Source organism: Uranotaenia lowii, chromosome 2 (genome assembly GCF_029784155.1).
Source record: "Uranotaenia lowii strain MFRU-FL chromosome 2, ASM2978415v1, whole genome shotgun sequence".
NCBI classification, from domain to species: Eukaryota; Metazoa; Arthropoda; class Insecta; order Diptera; family Culicidae; genus Uranotaenia; species Uranotaenia lowii.
This window is the reverse complement of record NC_073692.1, coordinates 30,705,267-30,727,731: the sequence shown is the minus strand read 5'-3', so window position 1 is coordinate 30,727,731 and position 22,465 is coordinate 30,705,267. Positions and strand designations below refer to the sequence as shown.

Here is a 22,465-nt window from a genome sequence, read left to right as displayed (position 1 = left end):
TTTATCGAAATTGATGACGTAATTATCATTTGGGTCAATGGATTTGAGCTTTAATTGGTCGGTCAAAGCAGAGCTTCCCCCAGGCAGATTGCGGGCCCGCAGTTATCTGATGCCATTGCCATTGAGTTGATATTGTACGGACTGAATTGTGACAAATTGTTCGTCCTTACTTTTAATGGATGGTGTCGTCCAGTGGATTTCGATGCTGCACCACTTTTTTTCACTTTTTCACTTTTTCAATTTTTCACTTTTTCACTTTTTAACTTCTTCATTTTTTCACTTTTTCACTTTATGACTTTTTGACTTTTCGACTTTTTAACTTTTTGACTTTTTCACTTTTCGACTTTTTGATTTTTTAACTTCGACTTTTTGACTTTATAACTTGTTATTTTTTTACTGACAATTTTACCTGACCTGTCTTTTAAACTTTTTGACTTTTTGACTTTTAAACTTTTTAACTTTTTGGCTTTTTGACTTTTTGGCTTTTTGATATCTTGATTTTTTGACTTTTTGACTGTTTGACTGTTTGACTGTTTGACTTTTTGACTTTTTGACTTTTTGACTTTTTGACTTTTTAACTTTTTGACTTTTTGACTTTTTGACTGTTTGACTTTTTGACTTTTTGACTTTTTGACTTTTATGACTTTTTGACTTTTTGACTTTTTGACTTTTTGACTTTTTGACTTTTTGACTTTTTGACTTTTTTACGTTTTGACTTTTTGACTTTTTAATTTTTTGATTTTTTGATTTTTTGACTTTTTGACTTTTTGACTTTTTGACTTTTTGACTTTTTGACTTTTTGACTTTTTGACTTTTTGACTTTTTGACTTTTTGACTTTTTGACTTTTTGACTTTTTGACTTTTTGACTTTTTGACTTTTTGACTTTTTGACTTTTTGACTTTTTGACTTTTTGACTTTTTGACTTTTTGACTTTTTGACGTTTTGACTTTTTGACTTTTTTACTTTTTGACTTTTTGACTTTTTGGCTGCTTGACTTCATGACTTTTGAATTTTTGACATTTTGACTTTTTCATTATTTGACTTTTTGATTTTTTTTAATTTTTCGACTTTTTGACGTTATCAACTTTTAACTTTTTTTTTTTTTGACATTTTGACTTTTAGACTTTTTCACTATTTAATTTTTTGATTTTTTGAATTTTTAGACTGTCGACTTTTCTAATTTTTTGCTTTTTTTTTACTTTTTGAATATTTGACTTGTTGAATTTTTTACTTTTTGAACTTTTTAAACTTTTTGACCTTCTGACATTCTTACTGTTGTTACGTGAACTTTCGGAGTTATTTGAAGCAATCGTCCGTTTTATTTTATGGATGTGATAGCTCAAAACTGTAATTATTTTTCATTTTGATTAGTATTAAATTAGGTTAACAAATTTGAATGACTTACATATTAAATCTCCTAGTCACTATTTTCGTAACAACTGTTTTAATGTTGATTGTGAGTTTAGCCGAATATACTAGAATAATAAATTTAAGATGCTGATTTAAAGAATTTAGTAAAATTTTGTTGATTTGGTACCTCTTTCGATAAACGTGCTATATGGTTCACAATCGATTTCAGAATGACATTTTTATTTCCTGTTCTACAAAGCAGTGGAGCCTATTCTGACAAGTATCTAGATCACTGTCATTATGGTTTCTATATACTATAAACAGTATTGCTAAAATAGCACGCAACATCCTCCCCCTCATGTCACCGTAGTCTCTGCATCGGTGTCATGCACTCCGACATCTAGCAGTGCGATTTTGGTAAACGGTCTGGTTAAAATACCCTTGTTTGTTTGTAGATCTGCGGCTCTGGCTATGCCATCTTTACCCAAATGAGTTTTCAGAACCTTTCCACGTATCCAACGATTCCTGACACCCTCATCCACAATTACAACCAACTCACCCTCTTTTATCGGACGTACTTCTTCAAACCATTTTGTCCTACGTGTAATGGTTGGTAGGTACTCGACGATCCAGCGTCTCCAGAAGCATTGTAGAACATATTGTATCGTATCCCAACTTCTTTTGAAGGCAACAGCTTGTTCTACTGGTTTTTTCATACCCTGGCGCACTCCTTGAGAACTCATCAGCAAAAAATGATTAGGTGTCAGCGATTCATCATTTTCTGTTTCCAGCGGAATAAATGTCAACGGCCTCGAGTTCACCATGTGTTCTGCTTCCGCCAATACGGTGCTAAGTGATTCGTCGTCAAGTTTCCTTTCTGTCGGTATCGATCCTAATGCTGCCTTAACCGATCTCACCATCCTTTCCCAGCACCCGCCCATATGCGGCGCTGCGGGGGGAATAAAATGCCACTGCGTCGACGTGTCGGTAAAAGTGCTGCTAAGTTCGTTGTTGATTTTCTGCATCTCTGCTTGTAGCTCACGACTAACACCCAAGAAATTGGTTCCGTTGTCCGTATAAATTTCTTCAGGCGCACCTCGACGAGCAATGAATCGCCGAATCGCCTTCTTACATGAATCACTTGTCAACGTCGCTGCCACTTCCAAATGTATAGCTCTTATGGTCAGGCATGTAAAGAGCACAACCCAACGTTTCACTGCTGATCTTCCCACCTTAACCAAGTATGGCCCGAAATAATCGATTCCCAAATAAGTAAAGGGGCGCAGAAAGGGAGTGATTCTCACTCTGGGAAGTGGCCCCATTATTGGTGCTGCCGGCACTGTCGTGTAAACCCGACACCACATGCAGTTCTTCTTGGCCAATTGCACTTGTACTCGTAGTCGAGGAATTCGAAACCTCTGTCGAATTTCGTTGGTCACTGTTTCGTTATTCGCATGATGGTGTTTCCGATGCATCCAGTCCAGTAACAAAACGGTGATCCGATGATTTTTGGGAAGTATTATAGGGTACTTTGCGTCATAGGGTAACCAATCAGCCGCTTCCAAACGCCCACTTACTCTCAAGACGCCTGCTTCATCTAGAAAGGCGTTGTAGCTTGCTATCGGACTTGATTTCTTAATTTTCCGTTTCTTCTCCAACGTGACATTCTTGTTATAATTCAAAACTGCAATTTCCTCACCGAACTCAGCTTGTGCTACTTTCCACAAAGTTTGCTCCGCTTTTCTTAGGTGTTCACTAGTCAATTTTTTCGATTCCATTTTCCTGGAATCGATGAAGCAATGGACGTAGCCTGTAGCACGTAACAGCCTTTCCCATTTGGAAAAGGGAGTGGGATCGACGATCGGTTCTGATAAAACGTGTGTGTTGATACGGAATGAACGCACCTCCTCGATTGTTTCCGGTACAGCACGATCTTTAGGCCATTCTTCTTGTTCATCGTAAAGGAAACTTGGGGCTCTAAACCAACGGCCTTCCGGTTCAAACGACGGTCCTTTCCCCCATTTCGTTGCGTCGTCAGCGACGTTGAGGCGAGTTGGAACCCATCTCCACTCGTCGATTCGAGACGATTCCAGAATTTCGTTGATTCGGTGTCCCACATACAAACTATACTTCCGTAGATCCGACCTGATCCAAGCAAGGACCGTTGAAGAGTCGCTCCAGAAAAAGGTCTGCTTGACTTCCAGTGAATGCTCTGATTCAATCGTTTTTCTAATCCGAACACCTAAAACCGCCGCAAGTAATTCCAAACGTGGGATAGATAACAGCTTCAGCGGTGCAACCTTGGTCTTAGATGAAACGAGGGTACATCGAACTACACCACAATCCACAATTCTGAAAAATGCAACTGCTGCATACGCCTGCTCACTAGCGTCTACAAATATATGAAGTTGCAGGCTCTGGAAACTGTCTCTGCGATACCCAGGGAAGTAACATCGATGGATATGGACCATTTCTATTTTCCTCAAAAACTCTATCCAAAGCTTGAAACGTGTCACGTTTTCAGGGGTAATCTGTTCGTCCCATCCGGTTTTTGATCTCCAAACTTCTTGTAAAAGTATTTTACCATGAATTACGAAATTTGAAACCATGCCGAGCGGGTCATAAATGCTCATCACGAGTCTAAGAAGTTGTCGTTTTGTGGGAACCACTTCACCCAAGATCAAATCAGTTACTTCCTTACGGAATACCAATGAGAATGAGAAGGTATCCGTTATCGGTTGCCAAACCATTCCGAGAAGACGTTCCTCCACTACTTCTCCTGACTCACCATCAAATCGTAAAGCTTTAACGCTAGCAGGATCCACTTCACCTAGTTTCTCCAGAACTAATTTAGAGCTTGACAACCAGTTAACTATTTGGAATCCCCCGTTGGCATGGACCTTCGACACCTGCTCGACTAACTCCATCGCCTCCTCTGCTGTATCAACGCGTTGAAGATAATCATCAACGTAGTGTGAATCCATGATCGCTGCTGCTGCTTTAGGGTATCTGTCCGCATGTTCGGCTGCATTCAAGTTTTTCACATACTGGGAATGTGCAGGTGAGCATGTGGCACCGAATATAGCAACGTCGGCTACCATCGTCTGGATATCTTGATCTGGAGTGTCCCGCCACAGGAAAAGCTGGGCGGAGCGATCTTCCTTCCGCACAGTCATCTGGTGGAACATATCTCTGATGTCACCTGAAATGGCCACCTCCCTTTCTCGATAACGAAATAAAACGGACAATAAAGAAGTCAATAGATCTGGACCTTTCATCAGCATGCTGTTCAGTGAAACTCCCTCGACCTTCGCCGCAGCGTCCCAAATTAGACGAACTTTTCCCGGCTTTTTATCGTTCAGTACAATTCCAAGTGGCAGGTACCATGTCCGTCGGATATCAAAGGATTGAATTTCTGCTTCCGAAGCCTGATGTGCGTATCCCTTTTGCTGATATGCTAATATTTGTTGTCGAACTGAGTTGTACAAAGCTGGATTCTGATGGAGCCGTTTTTCCAAACATTTGAATCGTTTTTCAGCCATAGGCTTACTTTCGGGAAACTCCACGTAATCGTATCGCCACAGCAACCCCACTTCAAAACGACCGTCTGTGCCTCGTTTCGTTGTAGATTCCAAAATGTGTTGTGCTCGAAGATCATCAGCTGATTTTCTCTCTGGAGCCACCGTTACTCCCAAACTCTCGAACTCAAAGAACTGTCGAACATATTCATGAAGATCTTGTTCCTCTCTAGCGCAAACATGCATTTGACGATGTGGCATACTTTCTGCTCCCCCTGGTAAGCAACCCTGCACCGACCAGCCAATGCGAGACTTCATCGCTACCGGTTCTCCTGTACCTCCTTCTCTGGCTTTCAAAGTTGTCAGTAAATGCATATTGCTGAGACCAATAAGTATTCCTGGCACTGCTGAATTAAAACTCGCCACCGGAAGACCCCTGAGATGACTATATTCTCTAGACAACGCTTCGTAATTAATGCTTTGTTTAGGAAGACCAAGACAATCTACTGTATAAACTTTCGACAAAGGAAACCGAATTCCACTACTATCGGCTGCTATCTCTAACTCCACGATCCTGGTTCCGGAAATCGTTTTAGTTACGCCTCCAGTCCATTGAATACACAAAGACGTTGCTTTTCCTTCTGCTCCTAATTGTCTGGCTATATTGTCCTCTAACAATGTTACTGCAGAACCGTCGTCTAAAAAGGCAAACGTTTCCACCTTTCCTTTGGGACCGTACAGTGTGACTGGAAGAATTCGATACAGGATTGAACTACTTACTTGCCGATGGATAGAAACTGTTGCAACTGTTGTCTCAGGAGCCTTTGGTTCGAAATGCAGCAGTCGATGATGCTTCTTCTGGCAATTGTTGGTTCCGCATACTTCTCCTTTGCATGGCCAACGACGGTGCGGCGTAAGACAACGACGACATACTTTGCGTTCTTTCACTAACGACCAACGATCATCTAATGACATGTTTAAAAATCTAGAACACTTTTCCATCGACCTACACTTTCCCTTGCAAGCTATGCACGTTTTGAAATCTGCTCCCGTATCTGGAGGATGGTTTATATTAGGAACTTCAGTTAAATCACCAGATATATTCACGGCTGTGTGGGTGTTCACGAACGCTTTGTTCTTGGACTTGACCCGATCATCCCGGCGTAACGTAATCTTACTCGTACTTACAGCTACATATACTGACCGAACGATTGAAGGTCCACTGTGGGTAGCTGATGTTGGTAAAGTGCCCAATTAAACTGAACGACAGGCGGTAACTTATCCACCAGCTCCTGTAGAAGATTTGTATTCCCCATATGACTTCCCATGCCGACCGCTCTCAAATGACTGCACATGTTCTGAACTGCGAGGCCAAAACTTACTAGTGTGTCCAACCGATCTTCTTTCGGGGCTGGAGTGGAACGAATTTTACTTATCATATGATGTACGATTTGTGTAGGACGACCATAAAGCGTTTGCAAAGTGGAAATAACTTTCGAAACGGTGGATGGATGCAAAAGAAAGCTATGAACCTCTTCTTTTGCTTTCCCCTTCAAACATCGCTGAAGACGTAAAAGATTTTCGGAATCGGAAAACCCACACGCATTCGAAGACTGCTCGTAGCTGGTGATAAACAGTGGCCAATCAAGAGGATTCCCATCGAATATTGGCAAGTCCTTAGCGAACACATGACGAGCTACCATTTGCGTGGGAGTTGGACCATACTGAAACTGCGTATTATTCTCTACAGGGTGTTGAAAATCGTTCGGGTGTGTTTGAATGTATGTTGGTTGGATTGGTGGTGTGTAATTTGGAAAAATATTTAGTGGAGAGGGTGCCTGAGATTCAAAGAAAATTTGTGAACGCGCCCCAACTGGAGAGCTTATGGGTGCGGTAAACACATTTGAAAACTCTGGGTTCATATTTGCATTTTGGTTCGGAATCGTGGTACTTACCGGTGACATAGCAGATGGAGGAGGAGGAATGTTACCTGTTCGGGGACTAATATTGAAAACACTATCCCCTAAGCTTGGTTGTCGCCCATGAGCTACATCTAACTCATCGCGTAACTGCTTTTCCACCCGTCGAAGTTGGTTCAGCTCGTCGTCACGTTTCTCCAAATCTAGCAAGCGCTGTCTATAGATTCCTTCGTGATGTTCCCGAAATTCTTGCAGTTGCTGCCGAAGATCTGCTTCCACCTTCCTCATTCTGTCTGCTTCTGCTTGCCGCTGTATATCCAAATGTTTAAGCTTTTCCGTCAACTCTATTTCTCGTTTCCTACGAATGTCGTTTTCCTTTTCGTGCATCTGCTGCAGCTCACGAACCTTTCGTACTCCAATCGTTTCGCGTTGCCACTGTTCGAAGGATGGTTTAACGGTTTTGGGTATAGTTCCTGTTGGTTTCCGGTAGCTTAGCTGATCCTCGAGCATGTTAACGAATGGTTGGATGTCGACTTTTGGAATGTGATTCAGGGACATGTCTGTCGATACCTCTGAGCCACCCTCGGGTAGGAAACCGATAGAAAGGCTGTCAATCGTTCTTGGCCTGCCTTCTAAAGTCGATTCAACTATGGGAGTCGATGTCATTTTACCACACAGTTTCTCTATTGTTGCTGTTCCAGGTTCGTTGGTCCGAACATCGGGTTTAGGCGTTTGTCCAACAACACCTCGGCCGGATTTCTCGGTCGCAACCGCTTGCTCTCGAACCCAATTCGCAGTTCTGGAACGCGACTGCCCACTGTGGTAACTACGTTCACTTTTACCGTCCTCCACATCGTCTTGCTGTTTGAGTAACTCGTACCGTTTATCCAATTAGGCACGATCCCGCTCCAATTTCGCATTTGCCGCGTCATTCTGCAGTTTTAGTTCCTCTTCCAGTTTTCCAAATCCCTAGCAATTTTCGCTCGGCGAGTGCTGCTGGAAGTGGATTGCCCAGTAGCAGAGCTCGGCGGTGGTACTGGTATTCGCGGAACACAGAGAGCACAACGGTAAACGATATCTTTCGCTGTTTCTGTGGTAACACCTGCGCACGCAAAATGGTCCCATCTTTCGCACGATACACACTGCACCATAAATCGTTCCGCGCCATTCGGTCGTTTACAAAACCGGCAATCGTTCTTGTTAGCCCGGTCAACATCCACAAAACTCGGAACAAACGTATCACCTCCCTGGGAATCTTTGTTGACGTTTTCCTCAACCAGGTTATGTCCATCTTGTTCTCGAGAAGCGCGTGTCTGTGAACGGGTCTGGGGCCTATTCATCACGATCACGTTCGTAATGTTAATATTTTTGAGTGTTGTTACGTGAACTTTCGGAGTTATTTGAAGCAATCGTCCGTTTTATTTTATGGATGTGATAGCTCAAAACTGTAATTATTTTTCATTTTGATTAGTATTAAATTAGGTTAACAAATTTGAATGACTTACATATTAAATCTCCTAGTCACTATTTTCGTAACAACTGTTTTAATTTTGATTGTGAGTTTAGCCGAATATACTAGAATAATAAATTTAAGATGCTGATTTAAAGAATTTAGTAAAATTTTGATGATTTGGTACCTCTTTCGATAAACGTGCTATATGGTTCACAATCGATTTCAGAATGACATTTTTATTTCCTGTTCTACAAAGCAGTGGAGCCTATTCTGACAAGTATCTAGATCACTGTCATTATGGTTTCTATATACTATAAACAGTATTGCTAAAATAGCACGCAACACTTACTTTTAAACTTTTTGACTTTTCAACTTTTGACTTTTTGGCTGCTTGGCTTTTCGACTATTTAACTTTTTAATTTTTTTTTTTGACTTTTTGACATTTTGATATAATGACTTTTTGACATTTTGACATTTTGAATTATTGACTTTTTTACTTTTCTACTTTTTAACTAGTCCACAAGTCAAAAAGTCTAAAAGTAAAAAATTTTAGACTTTTTGACTTGTCGACTTTTCGACTTTTAGACTTTTTGACGACTTTTTGACTTTTTGACTTTTTAGCTTTTGGCTTTTTGACTTTTTAACTTTCTGACTTTTTCTTTACTTTTTAAATTTTTTTACATTTTGGCCCTTTGACTTTTTGATCTTTTGCGTTTTTGATTTTTTAATTTTTTTGACTTTTGACTTTCTGATCTTTTGATCTTTAGACTTTTTGACTTTTCGACTTTTTGATAATTTATTTTTTTTTTTATATATTTCGACTTTTTACTTTTCAATTTGTAATTGTTTAACTTTTTGTGTTTATTTATTTTTCAACTTTTTGCGTTTTTGACTTTTTAAGTTTTTGACTTTGTGTAACAAATACTAAATTTGTAAATTTGTTTGTTATTAGTGATTTTAATTATTTTGTTGTAAGTGCTGGGTTTTAATATTTTTTCATTGAAAACCTCGTGTTTATTTTCTGGTACCTTCGATTCTTCGAAATATATTCAATGTCAATCCGGCAATCAAATTACGAATGTCTGCACTGTACTCAACCACAAAAAAAACATCAGAAAATGGGATTCATCCAACGTAAAAAAAAATAGAAAGTAATTTAATATATCATGGCTCGCCACAAACTGCTGAAAACAACGGGGACGCAAATTTACGGAAATTTCTTTCCCCTTGTGCGGCTTTACTGTCCTAGGACTTCGGTGCGGCGATTTGTCCTTCGCTAGCCCAATTTTGCAGGCGGAGGTTTGGAAAATTGCGAAAATTCCTTCGGCAAAGCTTGCCGGAATTATTGAAATTTTATTAGTCTTGCCACCCGACCACTTACGCGTGGTTTTCTTTGTCGGGCGCGGAAAATTTTGCTTTCAGGGAAAAAGGAACATTTTTCCGTCTACCCCTCATCAAAAGCAGGATTAAAATTCACCGAACGATGACGGAAGTAAGCTTTGTTTTGCGGAAATGTACGGGAATTTTCTCGCAAACAACTTTTGTGAAGTTTGTTAATGCGATGTAATCATCGTCATCGACTGAAAAATCCCTATGATGATTATTGTTCGATCAATAAAAATCAAACTCGGGGAAGTTGTTAATTGGAATTTTTCTTCTTCCGCTTTGGTGTTTATTGAAAACTGCCTTCACATGCCTTTGTAAGGCTAGCAGACTTTCAAGATGTTTCACCCGTTTCTTGAGCCACTCTCTGGAGCCACCGGAACGAAAGAAAAATAATGTTCACTCCAGGAAGGGGGATAGAATATTGAGCATCGTAAGTAAAACCTCAGAGTAATTATAACACCCCTTTTCACACTCACACCACCCTACCCAAACACAAACACTCTGACCTTTACCGCCCATTTGACCGTACTGTTGTTGCAATTATCCGTTTGGCCATCCGGGAAGTTCAAGGACACTGTTGATGAGGGCTTGTTGAATGAAAAGTATCAATGATGATTGGCAAAAAAAAAAAAACAACATCCGTCAGTTGCTTTTTTTTATTGCCAATATATTTCACGAAAATAGCATTTATTTTATCATCTAACTTGAGTGTTCGGTTAGACATGCTCTAGTAGCTAGTAGTACACATCGTCCGTCGTTTTGTCGTGAGCAAAATGTTTGGCCTGTTCGACAAAAAGGTAGGTACAAAAACCTCCATTCTGTGCTAAATGGAGTCAAGAGGCTCTTCAAACCCATTACCAAGTGCTGTTGCTTCGGAGTTTTCAACAGAACTGGTAGAAAAAATTCTCAGAATATTTTGAGGTACCGACGTTCGTTTTACCTTCCTAGCGAGTTACACTATGTGTATACATTTTTATGTATTTTTATTAGAAGATGACAAGTGTTTTAGATTACAAGTTTTACAAATTTCCAAAAGAAAATTTCAAAAATTTAACCATTTTGCAAATTTAACAGATTTCGACATATTTTTGAAATATCCACAGTTTTTACAGTTTTTTTACGAATTTTATAACTTACAAATTTTTCAAATTTCAAAAATTTTAAAAATTTGCCAGATTTGAAAAATTTTCCAAAATTTACAAATTTCAAATTTTACAATATTTAAAAATTCTATAACTTCTATATATTTTACAAATTTTACAAATTTTAAAAGTTTTACAAATTTCACAAATTTTATAAATTTTACAAATTTCACACATTTCACAAATTTTACAAATTTAAAAAATTTCAAAAATTTTACAAATTTTTACAAATTTTACGAATTCTACAAATTTTACAAATTTTACAAATTTTACAATTTTTACAAATTTTATGAATTTTAGGAATGTAAGAATATGAAAATTTTACAAATTTAACAAATTTTACAAATTTTACAAATTTTACAAATTTTACAAATTTTACAAATTTTACAAATTTTACAAATTTTACAAATTTTACAAATTTTACAAATTTTACAAATTTTACAAATTTTACAAATTTTACAAATTTTACAAATTTTACAAATTTTACAAATTTTACAAATTTTACAAATTTTACAAATTTTACAAATTTTACAAATTTTACAAATTTTACAAATTTTACAAATTTTACAAATTTTACAAATTTTACAAATTTTACAAATTTTACAAATTTTACAAATTTTACAAATTTTATAAACTTTACAAATATTACAAATTTTACAAATTTTACAAATTTTACAAATTTCACAAATTTTACAAATTTCACAAATTTTACAAATTTTACAAATTTTACAAATTTTACAAATTTTACAAATTTTACAAATTTTACAAATTTTACAAATTTTACAAATTTTACAAATTTTACAAATTTTACAAATTTTACAAATTTTACAAATTTTACAAATTTTACAAATTTTACAAATTTTACAAATTTTACAAATTTTACAAATTTTACAAATTTTACAAATTTTACAAATTTTACAAATTTTACAAATTTTACAAATTTTACAAATTTTACAAATTTTACAAATTTTACAAATTTTACAAATTTTACAAATTTTACAAATTTTACAAATTTGACAAATTTTACAAATTTTACAAATTTTACAAATTTTACTAATTTTACTAATTTTACTAATTTTACTAATTTTACAAATTTTACAAATTTTACAAATTTTACAAATTTTACAAATTTTACAAATTTTACAAATTTTACAAATTTTACAAATTTTACAAATTTTTCAAATTTTACAAATTTTAAAAATTTTAAAAATTTAAAAAATTTTGCCAATTTGTAAAACTTGTAAAATTCGTAAAATTTGTAAAATTTGTAAAGTTTGTAAAATTTGTAAAAATGGTGAAATTTGGGTATTTTTTTAAATTTCTGTCAATTATGTCACTTTTGTCATTTTTGTAAATTTTGTCATTTTTGTCATTTTTGTCATTTTTGTCATTTTTGTCATTTTTGTCATTTTTGTCATTTTTGTCATTTTTGTCATTTTTGTCATTTTTGTCATTTTTGTCATTTTTGTCATTTTTGTCATTTTTGTCATTTTTGTCATTTTTGTCATTTTTGTCATTTTTGTCATTTTTGTCATTTTTGTCATTTTTGTCATTTTTGTCATTTTTGTCATTTTTGTCATTTTTGTCATTTTTGTCATTTTTGTCATTTTTGTCATTCTTGTCATTTTTGTCATTTTTGTCATTTTTGTCATTTTTGTCATTTTTGTCATTTTTGTAATTTTTGTAATTTTTGTAATTTTTGTCATTTTTGTAATTTTTGTAATTTTTGTAATTTTTGTAATTTTTGTAATTTTTGTAATTTTTGTAATTTTTGTAATTTTTGTAATTTTTGTCATTTTTGTCATTTTTGTCATTTTTGTCATTTTTGTCATTTTTGTCCTTTTTGTCATTTTTGTCATTTTTGTCATTTTTGTCATTTTTGTCATTTTTGTCATTTTTGTCATTTTTGTCATTTTTGTCATTTTTGTCATTTTTGTCATTTTTGTCATTTTTGTCATTTTTGTCATTTTTGTCATTTTTGTCATTTTTGTCATTTTTGTCATTTTTGTCATTTTTGTCATTTTTGTCATTTTTGTCATTTTTGTCATTTTTGTCATTTTTGTCATTTTTGTCATTTTTTGTCATTTTTGTCATTTTTGTCATTTTTGTCATTTTTGTCATTTTTGTCATTTTTGTCATTTTTGTCATTTTTGTCATTTTTGTCATTTTTGTCATTTTTGTCATTTTTGTCATTTTTGTCATTTTTGTCATTTTTGTCATTTTTGTCATTTTTGTCATTTTTGTCATTTTTGTCATTTTTGTCATTTTTGTCATTTTTGTCATTTTTGTCATTTTTGTCATTTTTGTCATTTTTGTCATTTTTTGTCATTTTTGTCATTTTTGTCATTTTTGTCATTTTTGTCATTTTTGTCATTTTTGTCATTTTTGTCATTTTTGTCATTTTTGTCATTTTTGTCATTTTTGTCATTTTTGTCATTTTTGTCATTTTTGTCATTTTTGTCATTTTTGTCATTTTTGTCATTTTTGTCATTTTTGTCATTTTTGTCATTTTTGTCATTTTTGTCATTTTTGTCATTTTTGTCATTTTTGTCATTTTTGTCATTTTTGTCATTTTTGTCATTTTTGTCATTTTTGTCATTTTTGTCATTTTTGTCATTTTTGTCATTTTTGTCATTTTTGTCATTTTTGTCATTTTTGTCATTTTTGTCATTTTTGTCATTTTTGTCATTTTTGTCATTTTTGTCATTTTTGTCATTTTTGTCATTTTTGTCATTTTTGTCATTTTTGTCATTTTTGTCATTTTTGTCATTTTTGTCATTTTTTGTCATTTTTGTCATTTTTGTCATTTTTGTCATTTTTGTCATTTTTGTCATTTTTGTCATTTTTGTCATTTTTGTCATTTTTGTCATTTTTGTCATTTTTGTCATTTTTGTCATTTTTGTCATTTTTGTCATTTTTGTCATTTTTGTCATTTTTGTCATTTTTGTCATTTTTGTCATTTTTGTCATTTTTGTCATTTTTGTCATTTTTGTCATTTTTGTCATTTTTGTCATTTTTGTCATTTTTGTCATTTTTGTCATTTTTGTCATTTTTGTCATTTTTGTCATTTTTGTCATTTTTGTATTTTTGTCATTTTTGTCATTTTTGTCATTTTTGTCATTTTTGTCATTTTTGTCATTTTTGTCATTTTTGTCATTTTTGTCATTTTTGTCATTTTTGTCATTTTTGTCATTTTTGTCATTTTTGTCATTTTTGTCATTTTTGTCATTTTTGTCATTTTTGTCATTTTTGTCATTTTTGTCATTTTTGTCATTTTTGTCATTTTTGTCATTTTTGTCATTTTTGTCATTTTTGTTATTTTTGTCATTTTCATCATTTCTGTCCTTTTTGTCATTTTTGTCATTTTTGTCATTTTTGTCATTTTTGTCATTTTTGTTATTTTTGTCATTTTTGTCATTTTTGTCATTTTTGTCATTTTTGTCATTTTTGTCATTTTTGCCATTTTTGTCATTTTTTGTCATTTTTGTCATTTTTGTCATTTTTGTCATTTTTGTCATTTTTGTCATTTTTGTCATTTTTGTCATTTTTGTCATTTTTGTCATTTTTGTCATTTTTGTCATTTTTGTCATTTTTGTCATTTTTGTCATTTTTGTCATTTTTGTCATTTTTGTCTTTTTTGTCATTTTTGTCATATTTGTCATTTTTATCATTTTTGTCATTTTTGTCATTTTTGTCATTTTTGTCATTTTTGTCATTTTTGTCATTTTTGTCATTTTTGTCATTTTTGTCATTTTTGTCATTTTTGTCATTTTTGTCATTTTTGTCATTTTTGTCATTTTTGTCATTTTTGTCATTTTTGTCATTTTTGTCATTTTTGTCATTTTTGTCATTTTTGTTATTTTTGTCATTTCTGTCATTTTTGTCATTGTAGAATTTGAAAAATTTGTAGAATCTGTAAAATTTGTAGAATTTGTAAAATTTGTAGAATCTGTAAAATTTGTAAAAAAGGATTAATGATTAAAATTTTTGAAATTTGTAAAATTTGTAGAATTTGTTAAATTTTGAAAATTTGTAGAATTTGTTAAATTTTGAAAATTGTAAAATTTGCAAAATTTGTAAAATTTGTAAAATTAGTAAAATTTGTAAAATTTGTAAAATTTGTAAAATTTGTTGAATTTTGTTAAATTTGTAAAATCTGAAAATTTGTTGAATTTTGTTAAATTTGTAAAATTTGTAAAATTTTAGAAATTTGCATTGAAAAATTTGTAAATTTTTAAAATTTGTAAAAATTTTTAAATTTGTTAAATATGTTAAATTTTTAAATTTTGTAAAATTTTAAAATTTGTAAGATTTGTAAAAATTTGAATAATTTGAAAAATTTGTAAAATTTGTAAAATTTGTAAAATTTGTAAAATTTGTAAAATTTGTAAAATTTGTAAAATTTGTAAAATTTGTAAAATTTGTAAAATTTGTAAAAATTTTTAAATTGTTAAATATGTTAAATTTGCAAATTTTGTAAAATTTTGAAATTTGTAAAATTTGAAAGATTTGTAAAATTTGAATAATTTGAAAAATTTGTAAAATTTGTAAAATTTGTAAAATTAGTCAAATTTGTAAAATTTGTAAAATTTGTAAAATTTGTAAAATTTGTAAAATTTGCAAAATTTATAAAATTTGTAAAATTTGTAAAATTTGTAAAATTTGTAAAATTTGTAAAATTTGTAAAATTTGTAAAATTTGTAAAATTTGTAAAATTTGTAAAATTTGTAAAATTTGTAAAATTTGTAAAATTTGTAAAATTTGTAAAATTTGTAAAATTTGAGAAATAGGATTAATTTGTAAAATTTGTAAAATTTGTAAAATTTGTCAAATTTGTCAAATTTGTCAAATTTGTAAAATTTGTAAAATTTGTAAAATTTGTAAAATTTGTAAAATTTGTAAAATTTGTAAAATTTGTAAAATTTGTAAAATTTGTAAAATTTGTAAAATTTGTAAAATTTGTAAAATTTGTAAAATTTGTAAAATTTGTAAAATTTGTAAAATTTGTAAAATTTGTAAAATTTGTAAAATTTGTAAAATTTGTAAAATTTGTAAAATTTGTAAAATTTGTAAAATTTGTAAAATTTGTAAAATTTGTAAAATTTGTAAAATTTGTAAAATTTGTAAAATTTGTAAAATTTGTAAAATTTGTAAAATTTGTAAAATTTGTAAAATTTGTAAAATTTGTAAAATTTGTAAAATTTGTAAAATTTGTAAAATTTGTAAAATTTGTAAAATTTGTAAAATTTGTAAAATTTGTAAAATTTGTAAAATTTGTAAAATTTGTAAAATTTGTAAAATTTGTAAAATTTGTAAAATTTGTAAAATTTGTAAAATTTGTAAAATTTGTAAAATTTGTAAAATTTGTAAAATTTGTAAAATTTGTAAAATTTGTAAAATTTGTAAAATTTGTAAAATTTGTAAAATTTGTAAAATTTGTAAAATTTGTAAAATTTGTAAAATTTGTAAAATTTGTTAAATTTGTAAAATTTGTGAAATATGATTAATTTGTAAAATTTGTCAAATTTGTAAAATTAGTCAAATTTATCAAATTTGTAAAATTTGTCAAATTTGTAAAATTTGTCAAATTTGTAGAATTTGTAAAATTTGTAAAATTTGTAAAATTTGTAAAATTTGTAAAATTTGTAAAATTTGTAAAATTTGTAAAATTTGTAAAATTTGTAAAATTTGTAAAATTTGTAAAATTTGTAAAATTTGTAAAATTTGTAAAATTTGTAAAATTTGTAAAATTTGTAAAATTTGTAAAATTTGTAAAATTTGTAAAATTTGTAAAATTTGTAAAATTTGTAAAATTTGTAAAATTTGTAACATTTGAAAAATTTGTAAGATTTATAAAATTTGTGAAAATTGTAAATTTGTAAAATTTGTAAAATTTGTTAAATTTGTAAGATTTGTAAAATTTGTAAAGTTTATAAAATTTGTTTAATTTGTAAAATTGGTAAAATTGGTCTTTAGAATTGTGTAGATTTCGAGTAATATCCTCATATCAACACAGATTTTATCAGATATATACTACTACATTACATTTTTTTCAGAAAATACCTTTCATTCATACCTTCCAAAAATGAAGGAAAATTTTTAAATTTTGTGTGAAATCTTCATAGAAATAACGTATGTTCAAGTTGGTCTGTTATCAAAAACCTTTTCATTTGCCTAAGATGAGTCTTGTCAATGAAGCTTGATTTTATTTATAGCTTCGAAATAAATCTCCGAAGGAAAAACTAACCATAGCCCGCAAATTGATGAACCTGTCCGAAGCACGTCCTGATTTTCGCCTCGAACGTCATCACCGGCAGAAGTCCATCACGCCCGCCCGATTTCGCCGAATATCTCAAGTAGTGACCGAAATTAATTAGTGTACTCATTAGGGGTAAGGACGTTGTTGATGTTGTTCTGTCCGCCATGTCCTGGTCCGGTGGTGTTACACGTCCGAAAATCCATCATCCCGGTTTCCGACCATCATCATTCGGATTCGTCCGGCAGCGAATGAAATTTCCGTAATGAGTTCCATTGTACCCGGACAAACGGGAGAAAAATGGTCTTCTGCGTATGTGTCTGATGCAGCAACATCCTCTATTTGGAAAACATTTCGCTGCCCTAATGAATGGGAGAGCCTGCGAGATTCATTACGCTATTCGTAACTGTGACAAGGCACATCCGGCGGACAAGATTAATGGGAATGGTTACCTTGAGTTCGGTGGACCTTGTTTGTCCAACCAGATTGCATTCCGGTCGAAACTAGGCTGCGAATTGAATTGTCATGAGGGTTTTTTTCACGGTCGCCATGTAAAAAGTACATTTTTCTGTTTTTCAAAAATTTGAACATCCCATCCAAGAAATTTATGTCAGTTCAAAATGATCCAAAATTTGATTGAAGGTGTTTAGTTTGATTCCGACATAAAACTTCGAGATTAAGTGAAGCTACTTTTCCGATATATTGTTTGCTTTTCAACCCGGATATTTACTGCCCCAACAAAGACACTAAAATGGCATCCACATGCTGCCGCTGCTATTTGGAAAGTTCATTGTCAATATATAATCACAATAAAACAGCCGATATCTCAACGAGACGTTCAAGAGTTTATATCCACAAGGTACTTGTTTATTCCCCGTGTCTATTGGCACAGCTTCCGAGAAGAAAGCCTGTAGTGGAACGAGAGAAGAAAAAAAACAGATTTATTCTGAGAAAAGATTCTGTCAAATCAAGCCACCCTTCAGTGTTGTGATTTGTTTGATTGTAGAAGAAATTAAACAAATAAAAGATGTGATGTGCATACGATAGTTTAGTTAATGGGAAGCTTTAATTTTTCAAAGAATTTATTGTAATAAACGACACTAGTCGAGAAGGGTTAAAAAATCTTGCTGTTGAGACAAATGAAGTTCAAAATCCACTTTACCCTGTTACGTAGTGGGTATTTCACCTCTTTAAACCTTGATAGTCACGAATATTACTACTAGCACTTTTGCGCCATCTGCGAATGCAGATGTGCTAGCAGCCAAGATATTTTGCCCGGACTCTTACCCCAGGGGGAGACAATTTGTTTTCGCGCTCTACAGAGGGAAGAAGCAAACTGGCAATATCGGTGGGAATATAGGTCGGCTCTTTGAAAATCAATGCAAGCGCATTTCAATCCCAAAGATCTCAAAGGATTCAATAAAGTACAACGACTTACCAACGAATTGCCAACTACGTCTTCCGGGTGTCCAAACATAGGCCGTCGGATTGCCTCTTCAGTCAGACAGGTGTTAGTTTTGAGTCACCACACTTCCGTCGACTTCCGATGCTATTACGAAGGCTATCGATTTTCAACTCGCAATGTACTACGGCGACAATTCCAAACCACAGCGATTTTATACTTCCGTTAAAACTCTAAATAGCTACGACTCTTTAGCAGCATCCGACTCATAAAAAAGTTCCAGGGATAGAGAGCTGGCTCATGTCTTGCCAGCTTTCAGGAACACTTTTCTCACCGCCCTTCTTCTGAGGTTTTCCTCAAACCCAATGCCCAGACAATGCAAAAAAGACCGCGAGTAGTTTAAGCATTTTTTTTGGTGGTCGTAGTCGACCATCCCCTAGTTAGCCATTGCGCTTCAAGGACGCCCTCTCGATCTTAGGTCAAGAAGCGTCGCTTACACTGAGTAAATCTAGATCTTCAAAGAGTTTCACTAAAATTACTAACGATATTGCCAATAAGCTTCGGGAGCATTAGTTTCCACGCAACAACCCTTACCGATCAACTTTATCACCTTATCTTACCTCACTACACTACAGAAACAATAGTGCAAAAAGGATCTGTTTAAGGTATCTTCATTCTGATTCTAATGCTGTTCCTAATTCTAAATCCTGGTTTCTGATTCTGGAGGCTAATCTGGGTTCGCTACTGGCCAATGGATATACATATATCGGATTCTGAGTTCTGTATTCCGTATTTTTGTCTTGAATGCTTAATCTCGGACTAAGCATTGATTCTAATACTGTGCTCTTATCCTGATTCCGGTCCCTGATTAATGATCCCGGATCTTGTTTTTTAATCCTAATCCTGGCCGGTAAACCCACCAGCCACTATTCAACGAATAGAAACCAATCAATCGTATATCGTCGTCGAATCACTGGTTCTCGTTCCAAGCACACTCCGCTTTCTTCAAGCCGTAGAGGCTTCTCCTTAATCGAACGACCTTCGATTTGCCGACGACATCGTTTGGCAACTGCATGAAGATAACCTCTTCTAAATTTCTATTCAGGAATGCAGTTGTAACGTCCATGTAACGCCAAGACGGTCTGAACACTCTCCATCTTGGCGACCGGAGCGTTTGTTTCCCAGTAGTCCAATCCTGATCTTTGGAAACACCCTTTCGCAATCAATCGAGTCTTGTATTGACCATAGTCTTTCACTGTGAACTTTGACAAAATGGGCTTCCTGTGACCCGGGGCAAGCTAACCGCTTCCCAAATCTTGTTCTCTGTCATGGCTGTCATCTCCACGTCGGTCTTCCAGGAATCCTAGTCTTCCCGGCGTTACATCTCAGTGATGTTTGGGGTAGCTCGTCATCAAGAACAGCGGCTACGTTAGCTACGTCTCATGGCCGGTTCAGGAGCAGGAGTGACAGAATTTTGTTCATCATCGTCTTCGTCCGGGAATTCCGCGCTGCTCTCGTAGTCGCTCTCACCAAGATCGTCAAAACTCAGATTGTTACCCACAATGTGATCGAGATAAGCAAGCACATCGGCTAAGAATGTGGTTTGTTGCTCTGGCACTGGTACATTGTTTAACCCGCTCAAATGTGAGTTCAGACTCAGGCTGGCTCTCAATGGGCTTCTGAACAGATGATGGTGATGAATCTACTTGCTCTCGTTTCGACTCCATCACGCTGACTTCATCGAAGATCAAATTACGGTGAATCTCGATGCATCTGCTCGATCTATCTCAAAGTCTGTACTCGTTGTTCGCATAATCCACGAAAACGAGTCGTTTAGACTTGGAATCGAGCTTCTGCCGCTTTTCTTTCGGGATCTGCGCGAAAGCTGGGCACCCAAAAATTCGAAGATTGTTCAGTCTCGGCCTCCAACCGAACCACATCTCAAAAGGTGTCTCGTTGACCACAAGACTTGGTGAGCGATTTGCGAGGTACACAGCACATAAAACAGCTTCGTTCCACATCGTCTTAGACAATTCGCCACCATGGATCATCGTCCTGGCCTTCTCCTTCAACGTTCGGTTGGCTCGCTCGCTGACGCCGTTCTGCTCTGCGGAGTGTGCGGGTCCGTGAATATCATCTGAACTTTCTCAGAACAATGCCTTTGAAACTCGTTACTAACGTATTCACGCCCGTTGTCGCATCGCAGCTTGCCCAACTTCTGATCGAACTGCGCTGTTTTCATAGCCTCATATTGCTTGAAGCATTCGAACATCTCGATTTTGTGCTTAATGAGGTAGACGACGTGTGATGATAATATGTGGCTGTGCTAGAGTCTTGACATCAACCAACAGGCTCTGATCTCGCACCATGCGTTGAGTGGCACCAGAATAGATGACGAATCGAGCCTTACGTTGATTCTGGTGGCTGATAACCTCAGCTTGCGAGCAATGGAAATTTCTAGCAGGCTGTTTTCTGATAACCTCAGAAGAACAACCTCTTTTAGCCATCAATGTCGTATTCCGATGACTCTGAGAATCTGCAAGAGATCGCTCGACAGATATCGACCTCCTCCAAAACCCTGAGGATAGTCTTCCAGCGACCAGCAGGCCAAGATCAGCTCACGTATGCTGACCGTAGCGCATAGCCAAAGCATGAACCTAACCCTCTCGCCTCTCAGCTCCATCCAAATGATCAGGAGTGGACCTTCCGACCATGACGCTGAACCATTCCGGTTGCGGATCCTGGGACTCCTCCCGGCCGTCGGGCGTGAGCTCACGCTAAACGTAGCATGGCTCGTGACGGCATCGAGAGTAACCCTCTCGATCCCCGAACATCCCCGGACTTGACCTCCGATGGAACCTCCTGGCAGGCCAAGGACATCTCGCTACCTGGCCTCTGACCTGATTGGTCCCTCTGGGCTGGCTCGTCCTTCTCGGCTATTACGTCTCGGCGCTGGCTGATCCCTAGTTAAACCGCAAGTTAAATACTTAATAGTACCCCTCTCGAACTAACTCGAAAATTTCCGATCCAGACGTATTTGGGCCAAGGTTTATAAAACTCATAAAACTCGTTTATACGAGCACCCAAATCTGCTTTTCTACGATTTTTTCTAAAGAGAAGGCACTGGAGCGCGAGAAAATTACGAGCGAGAATTTCCTATGCTCACGAATCAAGGCCGACCGAAACGAAAAAAACGAATAAACCTACTGATTTATTTTCGCTTTGCTTCCCTCTCCGCACACAAAATCGAACATCAAACCAACGCGACGATTGCGTCGCAATGAGCCAGCTCACGAATACTTTAACCAACTTATTCGTGAGGCAGGATAGCTAGATTCCTCAGGTTTACTACTCCGTTACTTGCATATGTATTAGTAGGCCAACCAAAAAATAGTTATAAAAGTTCCACAGTTCCACAGTTCCATGTATGGAAATTTTTTAAAATATAAGTTTTCTAACAAAAAACTACTAATTTTAAAATTCTGCAAAAAATATAAAAATGTTAACTACAGTATTTACAATGCATTAAGCGCTTATGCGGATGAAAAACAAAATTTTTACGTGGATTTCTTATTGAGTTAATAAGATTGCTTTTTGCTAAATTCCTTAAAACTGATTATTTTTTAATTGTATAGGGTCTGAAATAAAGTAGCATTCATTTCAAGTTGCATCAAATCATTTTTTTAGCATATTTTTAGAACTACATTTGAAAAAATGCTTTCCGAAATTCGAATATATTGCAAAAATACTGCTAAATTTCCAAAGAAAAGATGTCTCGTAGTCGGAATATTGAAAGCATTTGAACACAGCATTTTACTAATTGCCACACGTGTTATTTCAAAGAATGTAACTGTATACTTATTTGAACAATAAGACCCCTCGATTTTCCATAAATTGTAATTTGGTTTCAAATCTTATACATATCGTTCGAAATTCCATAACTATTTTTGACCCTGCGTTTACACGGCTCTGTCGATTAAGGTTAATAAGCGCAATGTTATACCTTTTTCTCTACCTTTCTTGTTTTTGAGGTGTGTT

The 22,465-nt window shown here is 34.4% G+C and overlaps 2 protein-coding genes across 2 annotated transcripts in view; both read right to left on the bottom strand.

Annotated features, from left to right (window-relative positions):
- The window catches only part of LOC129741191 (uncharacterized), a 302,643-nt gene that overhangs the window by 30,730 nt on the left and 249,448 nt on the right, over window positions 1-22,465 (bottom strand). The gene's annotated exons all lie outside the window — the stretch shown is intronic.
- Window positions 1,708-7,346, bottom strand: LOC129741190 (uncharacterized). The gene is made up of 3 exons (XM_055732899.1): window positions 6,825-7,346; window positions 6,470-6,707; window positions 1,708-6,101 (listed from the first exon to the last, which is right to left on the bottom strand). Exons 1-3 carry the CDS (start codon window positions 7,344-7,346, stop codon window positions 1,708-1,710), a joined length of 5,154 nt encoding a protein of 1,717 aa, XP_055588874.1.